Source organism: Leishmania braziliensis (assembly GCF_000002845.2).
Source record: "Leishmania braziliensis MHOM/BR/75/M2904 contig, possible fusion of chromosomes 20 and 34".
Taxonomy (NCBI): Eukaryota; Euglenozoa; class Kinetoplastea; order Trypanosomatida; family Trypanosomatidae; genus Leishmania; species Leishmania braziliensis.
The window spans coordinates 1008448-1025000 of NC_017947.1; the positions used below are offsets into that span (position 1 = coordinate 1008448).

Below are 16553 nucleotides of genomic sequence, written 5' to 3' on the forward strand. Positions count from 1 at the left end.
GGAATTGAAGGCGGATGAGGGAATTGCACAGAAACATGGCGAAGCCTGAGACGGTTGGCGTAGCGAGCCTTTACAGCACTATTGGCATGGTACTCGTCGTACCCTGAGCGACATGCAACGTTGGTGTCGACTAGTTCTTGTATGGACAATGTGTGACTTGAAGGCTCGTGTCGCGTGGTGTACCGTGCCAGGGAGTCGTTGACGGGCAGTGTGACGCTTCATCGTTTCGCCCGAAATACGAAAACGACGTTTCTCGGAGGAACTTTTTGTTGTGTTGTCATTTCCGACCAAGAGGCGACGGATGTTGCCATCGTATGGGAACCCTCAAGGAAGTCTGTCGAACAAGCTCGTAATGTGTCAGTGGATCTGCTCCAGCGTCTCTTGCTGCGACTGTATCTCGGGACCCCGAGTCCTAAGAATGCCGGTTCATTGATATTGGTGATTGGTCAAAGAGGCACGGTCCTTTTCTTCCCGGGGTCGCATGGTTTGCTGCATGGGTCTTCGCTGACCACGCACTCCGCGAGTTCTTCGGATGAGTTCAATGAATGTTGTAAGTCCACAACGAGTGCACTACGGCGCACCATTCCTATGACGACGACCGGCTCAGCATACGACTTCTACACCGACGCAAGAGTCTGTGGATATGATTCAGCGTGTGCGAGTCGACCACCAGGCACGCTGTTGTTTTATGCACGTCTTGGCGACACGATCCCGCTGACCACAGAAGCGCGGCAGCGCGCAAAGTGGTGCGCTACGCTGCTGAGGCCTTTTTTCTTTTCTCTGTTGAAACCCCGGGTGCCCTTCTTACGGATGACAGTTCTGCTCGTGATGCTTTACGCAAGTACTGCTCAAGTATTTATGCCGTCATTGCGGCGCTTCATGGCTGCATGGATCACCTGGCATGGGTGTTGCGGTGTGTGCACTACGCATAAGCACGACTAGCGGACGCGGCAGGTGAGACATAAAGCTGGGTGGACAGGTGGCACCGCACTCTCCACCGTCCACCACCGCCCCATATATGCGTATCTATGCCCTTGTCCGTAGAAAGTGTTTTTTTTTCTGACTGTATGCACTGAGTGCTAGCGAGGCCTTAGCCCACCCCAGATGTAAGGTGGATGGGCGGAATGGACTTCCTTGCTAATGCCCTCTGGTATAACTCTCTCGCTTTTCTTTCATCTCTTCTTTTCACTCCCTCACGCCGGCGAAGGAAAGGGTATAGTGGTGGGCACTTCCAGGCCCTAAAGGTCAACATTCCGTATTACAGTGGAGAAGCGGACGGCATCTCTTGGTCTCTGTTAGACGAGGCGGCATACACGCACCCCCCACCCCCCCCACACACACACACAAAGTACGTATTCAAATACTGGAGAGGAGAGGTATACGGACGGTGAGACGCAGTGACTGTACACATCAAAGTCACTGCTAGCTTTGATGCCTTTTGAAGCGCTTGTTGGTGTCCAATGTACGTTTCCTTTTCTTTTCTCCTTCCCCATCTCTCCCTGGGCACTGTTTATGCCGTGCTCTCATCAGTTTTGCATTACCTTCTGATCAGGCATCCTTCTCGGGCTCTGCCGTTTTCCCTTTTATTTGTGGTAAACAGCCGCGCTTTTTTTTTCAGTCTCTGTGCACCACAGCTTTCGTTTAGCTCTCGGTGCGTGTCTACTCGGTGTCTTGTGCGTTAGGTGTCTTTTTCTCGTTCATATTTATTTTATTTCTGCTGTTCACGCGTGTTCACTGCAAAGACCCTGCGACTGAACAGTTGTGTGCTCCAGACGAGAAGAAAAAGAAAGGAGAGAAGCCTGTTTTTAAGTTGCCCTTGTTCCAAGCTGTCACAGGCCGCGACACACATACATAGTTTCTCGAAGGTTGACTCTGCGACGCGGAAAAGGCTTCTCTTTTTTTTTTTTCACCGACGTGTTGCGGCTTTCGTTTGTTCGACTGATAGATTGCCGTTTGGGGATGAATGCCTCGTAGAAGCTCTGTAAACGCCGTCGAATTGCCCAACAAGGACTCGCTACTTGACGCACTTCAGCGTTCGCAGTCACTGCAGCAGCAAGGCTGGAGGGAACACCACCATCAATCTCTCAGCATTCTCACCGGCAGGTCAGCAGAGGAGGCTGACGTGCAGGGCCTCACCTACGACGTGCGTGTAGACACAAGGAAGGCTGTTGGGAACTACCGTTACAGCGATTTCTGTGCATACTCATCCGACATCTCTGAGTGGGAGGTGCGGGCCGCGCATTCGCGTTGGCACCTCCAGGCGCCTCACATCACCCAAACATCGATCTCAGGAGCAGGAACGCTTCATATTCTCTCGCCGTGTGAGTGCTACACGCTGCCATCAGTTCCACGTCACCAGCAGCGTCTCAGCCGATCGTTACTTTTCTCCTTTCCGTCAACGAGCAGCGAGGTGGGTGTACTAGAACGTTACTTGTCTTTGTCTACAACCAGCTGCGCAGAACCGCAGTCACCAGGCAGGTACCCGCAGCAGCGCCTTCATTTCAACAACCCTGATTACTCGCCCAGGAGCGCTACACAACTGTCTCAACGGCTTAACTCCCTTATACCCTGGCCTTCGGTAACGTCCGTCTCTTCGGCTGGTAGCGCGCGTGTGCTTTCAGTCCAGTCGATCTCCTCCGACTCACGGTCTACGCGCGGTTCACTTTCCCCAACACCACGCTCGTCTCCATCACAGACTTCTTCGCTCCAGCGCGTCGCCTCCCGACCACGTGTGCTTGTGACCAGTCGACCGGAGGCTGTCAGTAGTCTTTCAAGTAGCTTGAACACCATCCCCTCTGCAAGCATCGTCACAGCGGAGCATCTCCTTTTCTCGAACACAGGGTTGCTTAGCAAAAGACTGTCAAGTAACTTGTGCCAACACAGAGAGCAACAACTGCATCAAGGTCCTCGTATTGAGGCAGTACTCCCCTTTTCTCGCAGCGACCAAAAGGTGACGGGAATGGGACTGAGGCACAGCACCTGCTCCCAAGAGAGTTCGCCGAAAGAGGCAAGCTCGCAGCGGCCTTCTGTCGAAGGACACCGCGACGCTTCTCAACACACGCCCAAGAGCTCAATTTTCCCCTCTAGGCAGGAGTTGACTCCCGATCCTTCTCGAAATGAGCCTAGTGACGTGCCATGCGAGACAACAAAATCGCATGCTCATGCCGCACACCCGACGGTACAAGGGCCGCAAGTCAGCGATGCGTACTGGGTGTTTCAGCGACCACCAAATAACCAACGCACCTTTTACTTCAAGGAGGACAATCTCGAGTTCTCGTCGCAGTTCGACAGCGGCAACCTCATTCAGGTGGAGCGGGTGGATGCGTTCCAGTATCGCATGTACACCGCAATGGACTGTGGCAACGCGCCCTGGCAGACCAACAACCGGCAGTGGTTCCACTTCTCCGTCCGAGGCGGCAGTAAGGACGCCATCGTCACGATCTGCTTCGTCGGCATGGCGCACAGCAACATGTTCACCTATGATTGGATGCCGGTCATGGCTGTTGTGCCAACGCGACCGCAGTATAGTCGCATCACTGGAAAGGCGCATGTTGAGGCCCTAGAGACAATGCCAGAAACTCCCGGATACCCTCTTCTTGTGCACAAGCCCGTGTTGAAGGACGACGCCGACAGTGACAGGGGAGGTGATGAGGGCAACAACGACGTTGACGATGGTTCCCCAGCCACCACGAGTACTGGGGCCACTGGCGGAACCGCCTTCTCCATCTCGCCGATGAGCAAAGCATCTGGGACCGGCACGAAGAAAAAGAAGAAGAACGTTGCTATGAACCTCACCTTCAACTTCAAAATCGAGGCGGAGATCTCGGTAACATATACACCCCCGCAGGGACGTCCAGACGCGCCCGCAATCTACATTGCAAGCAATCACCCCTACTCCTACTCCACATTGCAATGTAACCTTGCAACGTGGCAGGAGGAGGCTCTACGAAGTAGTGCGATGCAGGAGAGCAGTGTACAGGTACCCGATTACGTGGTGCTGCGCTCGATCTCAGAGGAAGGTGGCGCGACGGAGTCTCACTGCCGAAGCAGTCTAACCAAGGCACCGGCTGGAAGCAGCGTCAAGAGTAAGAAGCGCGTTGGAAGCTCCAAAACCGACAACGTCGCTCTTTCGTACGGTGGGGCTCACAGTGGGATCTACTTCCACCGCGAGGTTCTGTGCAAGTCGCTGGAGGGACGAGACATTACACTCTTGACGATTAGCGACTGCAGCGGAATGACTCTAGAGCGGGCACACCTCATTTCCAAGGAGGATGGCCTTCCTTACTCCTCGGCTCTCGGCCAGACAGAGAGGCCTTTCTCCTTCTCTGGCAAACAGTACGTGGTGCTAACGGCTCGTGTACATCCAGGTGAATGCCCAGGCAGCCATCTCATGCACGGCTGCATTGATTTTCTATTGAACTGCACGGACAGTCGTGCGGCAGCGCTGCGACGTAACTTTGTCTTCTACATCGTGCCGATGCTGAATCCGGACGGCGTAGTACGCGGTCACAGCCGCGTCGACTCCAACGGTGTTGACCTTAATCGCATGTACAGGGACCCGTCACCTAAGCAGCACCCCGCGCCGTACGCAGTTCTCGCCCTTCTGCGGTCGCTGGGCAGCCATGTAACACTTTTCATCGACATGCACGCCCACGCCAACAAGCGGGGCACCTTCTTATACGGTAACAGCATGGGTTGGGTAAACCAGATAGAGAACTTGCTTTACGCAAAGTTGGTTGCGTTAAACACGCCCTATCTGGACTTCCGCAGATGCAACTTCTCGGAGGCTAATATGTTTGCCGCTGGCAAGTCTGGCAAGCGTAAGGACTCCTCCAGCCGTGTTGTGGCCTTCACGGAGACCGGTATCGTGCACAGTTATACAATCGAGACTTCTCACGTCATGGCTGACACGCTGAACCAGGTCATCCCGATGACGAGCTGTCAAGCCGAGCAGCTTGACACCACCCTTCCAAGCCCACTGCCTGTAATGCACTCACCAGCGACCTTCCGCGACACCGGTCGCGCGATGCTGTTAGGGCTTCTCGATATCAAGGGTATGAATCCGATAAGTCGTCTGACCTTTACACAATTCCACTCCACACGCGGGCTCGCTCTTTGGCTACAGAGGCAGCTGCAGATCGAGTCAGCGGAAATGCTTTTTACGCAGGCCTTCAAGAAGCATGGCAAGGAGGTGCAGGCGACCACGAGCGAGTCTGGAGACGCTCTGCTCGCGGCCGTTATGAAGAGCTTGACGGCAGAGGAGTACCCAGATAAGATCACCATCAAAGGCGCACGACTGCTGCCCCGAACCACCTTCAGCGGTGTGCGCAGTTTTGTGCCACTGGAGACGGCCATTATGCTACTGTTGCAAACGGCGCCGACGGGGCCGCCGCGTTCGGTCCTGTACGGCAGCAGCAGCGGCGCGACTGCGAACGGCGCTACAGCTGGTGGAGGAACCGACGGTAAGGGCGGCGGCGACACTCAGCGCCGAGGTACGTCCCCTGCTACTGGTATCAACAACGGAAACAGTGGTCCGAACGTGATCCCACCGGCGGTAATCGCGACGCGGCGGCGTTCGAAGCCCAATGTGACTCCCGAGAGTACTAGAGTGGAGGTGTAGTAGTAGTGCCACCAGAAAGTTTCACGTATGAGTTTCTCGCTTTCTGATTTCTTGCCCCGCAGCGTTCACGTGCCGTTACCCGACCTTATCAACGGCTCAACTTCCTTTCTCCCTATCATTTGTGCGGTGGCGCTGCCACACGTACATGCATATCTGCTGAATGGCAGCAGAGCCTTCTTTTGTGTGCCACCAGCGCTGCGGCTGTCTTATGCTTCCGTACAACATCTCGCCATTACCGATGGGCGAAGCCGGGACTACGTAGTCGTGGAAGAAAGAGGGTGCTAAAGGCGCTGGCTTGGCTGCTGTATTCTCCGCTTGAAGTGGGGTCTCTATTTCACTTTATGTTTATGGCGTGCGTGTGTGTGTGTCTCTCTCTGCTTCTCTCGATGTGCATGAGGAGGGGGTCGCCTATCCAGGCAGCTCGCACCTTTTTTTTCCATTATACATATATACATGTATATACATATGTATATATATATGTGTGTGTGTGTGTTTTCATGGTTGTTGTTGTATGGGCGTGTGCGTGTGCGTGCGTGTTTCTTTTTGGTACTATTCACCTCTCTTGGCCTCCGTCAACTTCTCGGTCGCCAACATTCGCTGATTTTTGTTTGTGCCCCGCTCTTCTTTAAGGAAAGGGAAACAAACACCCCCAGAAGAAGAGGAAAAATAGCCTTCCCAGTCAACTTGTGCGTTCTTTGTTTGTCTGTTAGCTCGTCGATGGTGGTTTACTACTCAGAGACTGAACAGCACGGAAGTACAGCAGGCGCTCATTTCCTGGTGTGGACGTACAAATGGAGTCGCACCTGGGCAAGGGGTGTGAGATTCACAGCCATGTACTGGTACACTGACGCACAACGTGGAGTAGTAGAGTCGTAGTGTATGGGAGTCGTTTCACTGTACGTCGCTCTCGTACTTATCTCGTTCTCTCTTATCTTCTTTCGAGCCTTCATTCTTTTTTCTCTGTTCCTCGCCCCTCTGCGTGCGTCATAGCTGTGTGTGGCTCTGCTTTGACTATATTGTCTTTTGTTCATCTTGGTGACTGTCCGTGTGGGTTTGCTCTGCCAAACCCCCCCCCCCCCCCCATCCCCCTGCTCGTGTTTTTCTGCGCATTTATTTCGTTTCCTTCGCACACTTTGTACGTGACTGTGGCTCTGTCTATGTATGCTAAACTACGTTGCGAGCCTTATTAGGGTGCCGTTGGGGTGTGATTCCATTGAGGTCTGCCCCTGTTTTTTTACATCAATATTTTTGGTTCTTATCCACTTTCCCCGACGCTGTCTCTCCAGGACTCATGCGCTGACTGTAACTTCTTGGAGTACTGTGTGGAGTTGAGGAAAAAGGAGTCATTATGACCTGCCTTGCTCATTTGCAGTTTTTACTGCTGTTATCCTTGGCGGTGTCATTGATGAAGAGGGCGTCGAAGATGATGTTGAGGCTCGCGCAATCGCATAGCCATACGATAGGTGTACTATGTAATTCTTAAAGACAACTTCCTACATCGTACCAGCCACATGAATCAGGGAGGCTCTACGTGCGCAGGTGATGTGGTACCCACATGTCTTGAAGCACTGATCTCTCCCCTCCACCGCATTCCTCATATTCGCACTAGGAAGAGTGACATGTGCATTTGAGCGACTATGTACCGCAAGCCAGCGCTCGTTGCTCTTCTCACGGGACTCATGTACACTTCGTCCCCGTCTCTACTTCCACCTCCTCCTCTCCTTTCTATTCACCACCTTTCCTCTCCTGGACATACAACTGCACGCAAAACGCTCGTACGTGGGTGATAAACCTGCGTCGTACTCTGCGTATCCTTACTCATGGTGTCATTATCGTAATGTGCAAAGGAAAAGAGAGAAGGAAAGAAATAGGGGGAACCGCTGAGTAACATCATCATCAGTGACCACCACGATTCAACCGCGGATACTGGATCATTCCTTCCCCCACCCGCCCCCAACTCCCCTCCCACATATATACACACGCCAGCAGGAACTGAGTCGCCCTTCTTTCCGGTTTCCCTTCTTTTTTTTTTGTTTTCTTTGCCGCTTCATTTTGTGCTTTGTCTGCCGCACCGTCTTTCGTTTTATCAGCCTGCGCACCTCCTCTTGCATATGTGATATGCCCTTGCAAAGAGAAGTACATCTCTTCTCCTCTCCGTGCAAAAGTGCTTCTCTTTGCAGGAAATACGCCTTGATTCGCTCTCGTCTCTCGTGCCGCGTTTGTTTTCGTTCTTTTCCCTGCACATTTCCCCGCGCGTCATACGAGCCCCATCTTCTGCCTTCTCTATCTCTTCCTCTCTCTCCGATACACACTCGTACACCTTGTGTGACACACTTGCTCCGCATCGCACACCACAGGGTCTTCTCCTTTAGGGATGTCCAGCTTCGACAAGTGCGTCGCGCAGCTGGTGAGGCGTATGGGCGATGACGTGCCGAAGGAAGTTCGGGTGAAGATACTGCAGAACATCAGCTACAGCATTGATGATTACCAGCACCTCCGTGACTTAGCTGACGCGCAAGCACTCATGGATGCCAAGGCTGCAAAGAAGGCCCTAGAGGAGGAACGGTGTCGAAAGCTGAGGCACCAAGCGAATGTGCCACTATTCTCGTCGTCGATGTCGAAGACTACGACTTCCCCCTGCGTGATGGAATGTGCATCGGGCAAGCATATGAGACTTAAGGGAATGTCTGCTTCGAGACTCAGCAGGATGAATGCCTCTGTCTCCACCTCTTCAAAGCGCGAAAGACCTAGGACCGTGGCCGCGGCATCTGCGAGGACGACAGTGCACCCTAAGACGTACGCGGTGCAGGGGAGAAGCGTTGACTTTGGCTTCTCGAAGGAAATATCTGTGCAGCTGCACAAACTGGGGAACAGAGCTTTAGGAAAGAGGCCCTCGGTCCACAGGTCAAAGCCGATAGGTACGGCTTCAGCGAGCGCGAGCGCCAAGCCGTCAGTGGGCGCCGTATCAGCATCTGCACCTACTGAGGTCAATGAACCGGCTGCGAGGCAGACGAATTCAATATCGATTGAACGGCCAAAGCGCTTGTCACCGCCCCCGCTGGACCAAACCGCGATGAAGGAGTCGGAGTCCGTGAACTCGACAACTAATGGCATACACGAGGTACCGCGCATCTCCCGCAGCGAGACAATCTCCTACCAGGAGACCTTCAAGGGATTCAGGTTTGGACGTCAGGACACCGAGAGCGGGAAGAGCACCACGTTCGAAATGCACTCCCAGGGCGGAGAGGCAGAGCAGGAGGAGGCGGAGGAGGCGGAGGAGGAGTTCATAGATGACCGCGAAGATGAGCGACGCCGCACCATCCAAATGCAGCGCCCGAGCCGCGGCGCCATCTCGGATTCTTCACTAGACGTTGACGAGGCGCGGATTGCGAACTTCCCGACCACACCGAAGTCACAGGAGAAGGTGAAGACCATCTCGCGCGTTCTTGTGCGTCACTTTTTGTTTTCCACGCTGGACGACAGTGATATTGCCAAGTTTGCGTCCATCATGGACATAGAGGAGTTCGTGGCAGGAACGAAAATATTGGAAAAGGGGAATGCGAACGACACGTTCTTTATTGTGCTTGACGGTGAGGCAGAAATGACGATAGAGAACGACGGTGAGGTGGTGGCTGCGCCGCTGGTGCGCGGCTCCACGTTTGGGGATTTAGGTTTGATGTACGAAGTATCAAACGATGCCGACGTCGTCGCGCGCGTTTCGATGCAGTGCGCCTCGCTAGAGCGCCGCACTTACAAGATGATCACTTCGCGCGCAATGGAGGACAAACGGCACAGGTACATTGACTTTCTGTCATCGCTGCCAGTGTTCGCTGGACTGACCTCTCACCAACTGGAGGCCGTTGCAGAGTGTCTCAAGGAGGACAGCTATGTAGAGGGGCAGCGACTGATCGTCGCCGGTGTGCCAAATCACTGGATGCATATCGTAATAGAGGGAACCCTGCGCGTGATGGCGCCGGATGCCGAGAGTGGCGATATGAAAGAAGTGGCGCTGCTGCGCCGCGGCGACTTCGCTGGTCACATCGAGTTCCTTTACCATCACGTCTGCGTTGCTGATGTAGTAGTCGCTAACGCAGTGGTGAAGACTGCAAAACTAAGCCGCCGCTCCTTTGAGCGCATCCCCAGCGAGGCCCGCGAACGGATGATTAGGTCTGTGGAGGAGGACGAGACGTATGCGCCGTATCACCAACGGATGCGCAGCGCCACGCCCCCGCCGTTCGACACAACGCCTCCGTTCGATGCCCCGCCATCGCACCTGTTACACACCATGTACTCACACAAGAGCGCATAGCCGAGGCAAGGTGGTAGTCTCCTGGTCTGTTGTCAGCACTACGAGAGAGTCAAGTGGCAAGTGGTGCATAAAAGACCGAACAACACTACACAACGCCTAGAGAAGCACGATGTGGCACTCCTCTGAGTATGGATTTTCAGAAGCCACATCCTCCCTCTGCACCCCTTTCTCTTCTACGTGTCGTCATTACGTGCGAGCGTTATGAAGAAGCAGACCCCTATGCGTGTGTGTGTGGGGGGTCTCTTTCTGGACTAATGTTCCTCCTCATTGACTTCTTCCCCCCCCCCTCTCTCTCTGTCTCTCTCTCTCCCGGAGATGGTGGGTTGTTGATCGGCATTTTTCAAAGGAGGGAGGGCAGTTGCACCGCAGACACAATTGAAAGCGAGGGATCTTAGAGGTAAGAGGGTCGTTTGCATTGGACGAGTTTTGCCGGCCACCATGTCCCTCTCTTACTCGCTCTGTTTATTCTCTTTGTTCCTCTCTTTATACTTTGCTTTTATGGATTGTTTTCGCCACGTCGCATTTTTCGTGCTTCTCCTCCTCTCTTTCTTCTCAGAAAAGTTTCTCCCCACTGTTCGTTGGAATGACCCCTCAGTGTGCGCTGAGGGAGTGGAAGTCGACGCTTCTGTGGCTGTCACTAGTCGCTTGTAGAAAGTGTATGCATGGCGTAGCGGCTGCCAGTACGTTCCGCTCATTTTCCTCTACGTGTTCTAGTCTTTGGGAGCTTGACTTCTTGGCGACTTCTCACCCCCTTTACCCTTTTCGTAGTTCTTCTTTTCATCTCCTGCCTCGCGCTGTTTCCTCGCGCGGTTCAGCTATTTGTTGTGTTTGGCTTTCTCGCTCCATGTCAGCGTTCATACCGCTGCACTCTTTCCTCTATCTTTGAATGTGGTTGAGGTACGGCACAGACAGCCCGAGAAAGAAGCGAGAGGTACTGGCAAAAGTGAGTAGATCGCATGGAAAATGGAGTGGAAGCAGCAGAAAGAGTGCCGATGCATTTACATGTCTTCCTGCTCCCCTGCCACACCTTCACAGGGGCCCTTGGTGTCCTCTTGCGCTTCTGTTTCAGCGCGTCTGCATCTCTGGGCGGCTTCTTTTCCTTTCTCCCGCTATGCGAGGTGAAACTTCTCTGTCGTGCCCGCTGATACTGCGGTTGGCCGAGGGGCATATTTGTTCATTGAAACGCTGCCCCGATTCCCTGAGCCTTTGTACTAGGCCCTTAACATCTTGCGTGAAGTCGAAGGCGGGCGAGCAGAGGAAAGTTTCGGTAACGTAGACGGAGGGAGGAGAAAAGGCGATTTGAAAGCTCCTCGATTCAGCACTCAGGTCACTCTGATATTTTTTCACTTTTTTTATTGGCTCATTATGGGTCCATGTAGGAGCTCATAGTGTGTTGCCCTCCCTTGAAGTTTTTTGCAACTTGCACGTCGTCCTCCTGTATTTTTATACATGTACCTCTGAAGATTCTTCACTATTGCGTTCTTCTCTCTCGTCATCTGTTTGTCTCCACCACTCATTTGCTTTCATCTCTCACTTGCTGTTGCAGGCCATTGAGGGGGAACGCTCAGGTGAACGTATGCCACTTTTACACCTCCCCTCTTGTCGTTTCGCTTCATTACGTCTGTACTGTTTTTTTTTTTGGTGGTGTTTGTTGTTGTTCTCTGCGGGCACACCTCGAAACACAACTGTCGCTATTTTTCTCCTTTTTCTTCGCTTCTCTTCCCTACATCACCGGCAAAGAAGAGCACGCGTTCAACAACGGTGAAGGCAGTGACGATGTAAAACAGAAAAAAAAAAACGATGTAGAGTTGGGCTTCCACAGAATTTACTCTCCTCTCTTGAACCTTTTCAGCTAGCCCTCTTCGCTTCTTTTGTGGGTGCGCCTCTTTGCGCGCTTCTTTGCCTCGGTGCAATTCTCAAACGCATATCTTAGGGGGCACCACCCTCCTCCAAAAAACCTTCTCCGTCCTCTCTGTTTTCACTAATATTGCACACTTGTCATGCACTCGTTCGCTTTTGATTCAACCGCATTTTTCTTTCCTTGTTCCTTTTCTTCTATGTATGCCCTGATAACCAGGGCGCCCTCAGCGCGGTATCCAGAGTCCAATCCCCGCACCATGGGGGAGCCAGGCAGACCTATTGTTGCCAGTGCAAAGCCACTTCTGGTGGTCAAAGAGTCAAGCGCCTATAACCTGGAGGAGTCAGAGCGATGTATCGCTGCGGATGCCGGTGATCAGATCGTGGATGGCGTCGCGTCCGAGAGACCTGCGACAGGGAACGCGTACATACGATCCATATGGCGGGCGAGGTGTTAGCATGATTCGGGTGTGTCTCACCTGACCCTCACTGCCCACTGGTGTGGGGCGTCTGGGCCACCCCGAGGGATGCACCAAGGGGCGGCTGGCAGAATGGGAGCGTTGCTCTATGGCGTGTCTGCGGCTGCTTCACGCGACGCGACGGGCCAGTGACAGACCCGGGGGAGGGGCAGTGTGGAAATGAACTCGTGCTTCCATGCCAGGGAATGGCTGCGTTGAAGCACAAGAAAACTAAAGGTAATATATGCGCTTGTCACCTTTTCATCTTCAGGCCTCCGATTCTGTTTTTTTTTTTCTCTTTTTACTTTGTTTACCGATGTAGTCCTCTCTCTTATTTCTCTGAAGAAGGTGCGTAAGTCAAACCGTAAGGTCGAGGCGTGAAAAAGCATGACATACATGATGAGCGGATTGACGAGCTCATACAAGGGCGATGCATTCGTATTTCATTGTCACGTATGAGTCCCTGCGTGTTACAGCTCGTCCCAAGAGATGTCATTGGGACGATAAAGAAGTTCGCTCTCGTTGCCTGCCGCGTTGGTGTTCGTCAGCATTGTAGCCGAATACTTGTATTACCCCTATCTTGTTGCACACCACGCTACGCATTATAGAGTATAGTGTCCCTCCTCCGTTGCGCTTTGCCTCTCTTTTCCTGGTGGATCTGCGCAGCTGTTGTTCTCTCCTCTGTTTGTGTGTGTGTGTGTGTGTTCGTGCCCTCGAGTACATTCGCCTTGAGTCTATGACTGTAGTCCCCTCCTTCCTCCGCATCTTTCAATGCTGATGTCCACCTTTAGTTCTCTGCTTTCATATCTCGTTCTCTTGTGAGGTCCGCATGTTTAAACCTCTTTTTTTTTTCTCGGCAGACTCTGATTTGTGAGTGCCAGGGAAGCAGCACTACGCCGCAGTGCCTGTCTCAACTTGTTGTAGCGCAGCGCTACGCTTGACGTCCACAAGGTTACCACGCAAGTGCTAAACACATATCATTAGGACCCGACGGCAAACTCAATGGATGTGATGCATAAAAAAATCAAGATTTCACTTAGCGGTGGTTGCGAGCTGCTCTTCAACAAGGAGGAGAGTATCACTTTGGCAGATGTGGTACCTGTTGGCGCAACCGTTGCAGAGCTAATTGACATTTTGCGGCGGGACTACATCAAGGAAAGACCGGAGTTGTTCGTCGACGCCACTGGCACAAATGTGCGCCCCGGTATTCTGGTGCTGGTTAACGGCTGTGATGCCGAGGTGTTCGGCGGCGTACAGCACGTCTTGGAAGACGGTGATGAGGTAGAGTTTGTGTCCACGCTGCACGGCGGTTGAGTATATGAAAGAGGCGCTTGGTTTACTTCGGCACACGTGCGCAGACACAGACATGTACATGTTCGCTTTCGTGTTTGTGTGAGCGTGATCGGTGCGTTAGTGCGGGCGTACACCTGGTGTGTACTTTTTCTGGTCTGCATCTAGTAAATATGCTGGGGAGAAGTACCGCGATGATGCGCACTACAACTGAATGCACATGTCCTCCCTCCCCGGAAAAAAATACACCTACCCACCCACAGACACACTCCCGCACAATCGAACGCCTCCCTGAAGCGAAAGAAAAAAACGAAACGCGCTAGGGAGAGAGAAGCTGACATGTGGAGTGCAGCAAGCATTGTTGTTGACGGACGCACGAACCTGCCACTGCCTTTCTCTACCGCCGCCTCTACAGCCGCGCAGCTGTACCAGCTTCATGTGGGCACCTCTCTCTTCCCTACCCGTAATTTTCTCACTGGGTGACTGGTGCATTGCTTTCGCGTTCTCACCGGCATCAAGGCCTCCTCGCTTCTTATGTACCGCCTCCATCGTGCATGCCCGTACGCGTGTGTGTTCTGTTCTCACGCCCTCCACACCAGTCGCACGCGTGACAGGGAGGATCATCTGCGTCTTCCCTTTCCTCCCTCCTGCAGGTCCGGTACTCGACAGCGCAGGCCGCGACATTGAAGACAGGAAAAAAAATGTTGAATGTAAACATTGGGCTTCTTGGTCACGTCGATAGCGGCAAGACGGCTCTGGCCAAGGCGCTGTCACGGACCGCCTCCACCGCGGCCTTCGATAAGAGTCCACAGAGTCAGTCACGTGGGATTACGCTGGACCTCGGCTTCAGTGCGTGTGAGGTGTCTGTCGAGGACGGCAACGAGGACGCCTGCGAAGTCCTGCGGTCAGCCGAGTTGACCAAGGTGCAATGCACGCTGGTTGACTGCCCTGGGCACGCCTCCTTGATTCGCACGGTGGTTGGTGGAGCGCAGATCATTGACGCAATGGTGTTAGTCATCGACGCAACTAAGGGCATGCAAGCCCAGACGGCAGAGTGCCTCGTCCTGGGTGAGGTGATGGCAAAGCCGCTCGTCGTTGTACTAAACAAGGTGGATGCTGTTCAAGGTGCTACGCCGGAAGCAAAGGCAGCGACACTGGCAGCACTCAAGCGAAGGCTGCAGCAGACGTTCCGCCGCACACGGTGGCCCACGGTGGTCATTGTGGAGGTGGCTGCTGCGCCACGCGAAGTGATGGGTAGGATCGGACCCCCCGTGAACACTGAGGCGGTGTTGCCTCAGGTACTGCGCGTCGTCGACCTCGTGGCGCTGAAGGCTGCAAAAGAGAGGGAGGGGGAAAGGCCAGAACGGTTTTACATGCTCGTGGATCACTGCTTCGCCGTGCGGGGCCAGGGAACCGTATTCACAGGGACTGTTGTCGCCGGCATGGTGCAGGTCGGGGACACAGTGCTCGTGCCGGAGCTGCAAATGACCCGAAAGGTAAAGGGTCTGCAGGTGTTCCACAAACCGGTGGGGTTGGCGCGCAGTGGGGACCGCGTGGGACTATGTGTGGCTCAATTTGACCCTACGCGGATGGAACGTGGTGTCCTCTGCAGCGCTGCAAGCAGCGGCCGAACGTTGGCGAACTCCTCGCAGCTGATTGCCAAGGTGCATCGTGTGCGCTATCACCCACTGCCATGCGACACACACACGAAGTTTCACATTTCGATCGGCCATGCTACTGTGATGGGGACCATGAGGTACTTTTCGCGGCCGGCGCGCACTAACGCGAACCTCAACGTCTCCGGCGCTGCGGACCGATTTGATCCTTTCATCGAGAGTACGTGGGTGGAAGAGCTGGGTGACGAGGTCGTGCTCAGCTATAATACGTCAACAAGTTCCACTGCAAGCGCGCCCGGACAGCCGTTACTGCCCGCACCGGCGGAGCAGGACTACTACGCCGTACTACTGCTCGAGCGACCTGTGCTGGCGGCCCCTGGCGTGTTCATGATCGCTATGCGCCTGGATGTTGAGAGGGAAAACTTTTGTCGCATTGCACTTGCCGGCACGGTATGCCACGTGTTCAGCGAAGACAGCCCTGCTGTGACGGCTGCGACACCCACCTTGGGCGACTCGGAACACTCTTCGAATCATACTCAGGTACCTGCATGGCGAAGGCTTCCAGTAGTGCGCTACCGATATCGCACGCTGCGAGTGAACCGGGTACTGGACAGCCGGAGCTGCATTGCCACCGGCGTCGTGTCGCTGCAGACGCCAGGCGACGGAGGTGGCAGCGCCACGCCAGCCCGAGCGTTTTCAAGTGCTAAACGAAATAAAGACAGTGTCAACGGCGAGGAGCGCCAAAAGGCGGACCTCTTTGCAGAGGTACAGAAGTTTCTTCGACTTGTGGTCGTCTTTGAGCCCGAGGATGCCGACGCATCCGTGACAGCCCCTCAAACCAGCAATCTTGGCACTGTCAAGGGCATCATCGACTCTTCGTTTGGCAAAACTGGAAAGGTGAAGCTTATTTTCGATGACCCTGTCTTCGCCGATCCCGCTGCCAACACCACCACAGCGCCGACAAGTAATAGGCGCAAGAAGAAGTCGGCAACGGACCCGAGCGCAGAGGACGGGAGTAACAGCGGAGGTGTATTTCTTCGACCGGGACGCATTCTTCTGATTCTGAAGAAGTACCCCTTTGCTCTTCATTCAGGCCTCGAGCAATGAGTGCGAAAGAGTGGGAGGTGGGGTCGCTGCTGAATGGTGGTGATGTGCATGTAAGCCATTTTTGTATTTCGTGTGCCGGCAGACACCTCTACGAAACGCTTGGCGTCACAAGACCAAAGACGATAGTTGTGGGAAGAGGGGGGGGGGAGGGGGAAGGAAAGGGGTAGGTGAATGACCACTTACTTTACCTTCCTCCCTCTCCCTTGTGCATACAAACATGCCCCGCTTCTGATCTTTCTCTGTCCTGGTACAGATACCTTTTTATGGTCGCGCTCGAGCAGTTCTCATTTGGTGCC

General features: G+C 53.9%; 4 protein-coding genes across 4 annotated transcripts; all 4 read left to right on the plus strand.

The window, feature by feature from the left end:
• Nucleotides 1-2959: 2959 nt before the first annotated feature.
• On the plus strand, nt 2960-5620 carry LBRM_20_2430 (putative zinc carboxypeptidase; the record flags this gene model as incomplete). Its single annotated transcript, XM_001564474.1, has 1 exon — nt 2960-5620. The coding sequence occupies one exon, from the start codon at nt 2960-2962 to the stop codon at nt 5618-5620; it is 2661 nt and encodes an 886-aa protein (XP_001564524.1).
• Nucleotides 5621-7994: 2374 nt separating this feature from the next.
• On the plus strand, nt 7995-9929 carry LBRM_20_2440 (regulatory subunit of protein kinase a-like protein; the record flags this gene model as incomplete). Its single annotated transcript, XM_001564475.2, has 1 exon — nt 7995-9929. The coding sequence occupies one exon, from the start codon at nt 7995-7997 to the stop codon at nt 9927-9929; it is 1935 nt and encodes a 644-aa protein (XP_001564525.1).
• A 3317-nt stretch (nt 9930-13246) lies between these two features.
• On the plus strand, nt 13247-13558 carry LBRM_20_2450 (ubiquitin related modifier (urm1)-like protein; the record flags this gene model as incomplete). Its single annotated transcript, XM_001564476.1, has 1 exon — nt 13247-13558. One exon carries the CDS (start codon nt 13247-13249, stop codon nt 13556-13558), a length of 312 nt encoding a protein of 103 aa, XP_001564526.1.
• A 677-nt stretch (nt 13559-14235) lies between these two features.
• On the plus strand, nt 14236-16257 carry LBRM_20_2460 (putative selenocysteine-specific elongation factor; the record flags this gene model as incomplete). The annotated part of the gene is made up of 1 exon (XM_001564477.1): nt 14236-16257. One exon carries the CDS (start codon nt 14236-14238, stop codon nt 16255-16257), a length of 2022 nt encoding a protein of 673 aa, XP_001564527.1.
• Nucleotides 16258-16553: the final 296 nt, after the last annotated feature.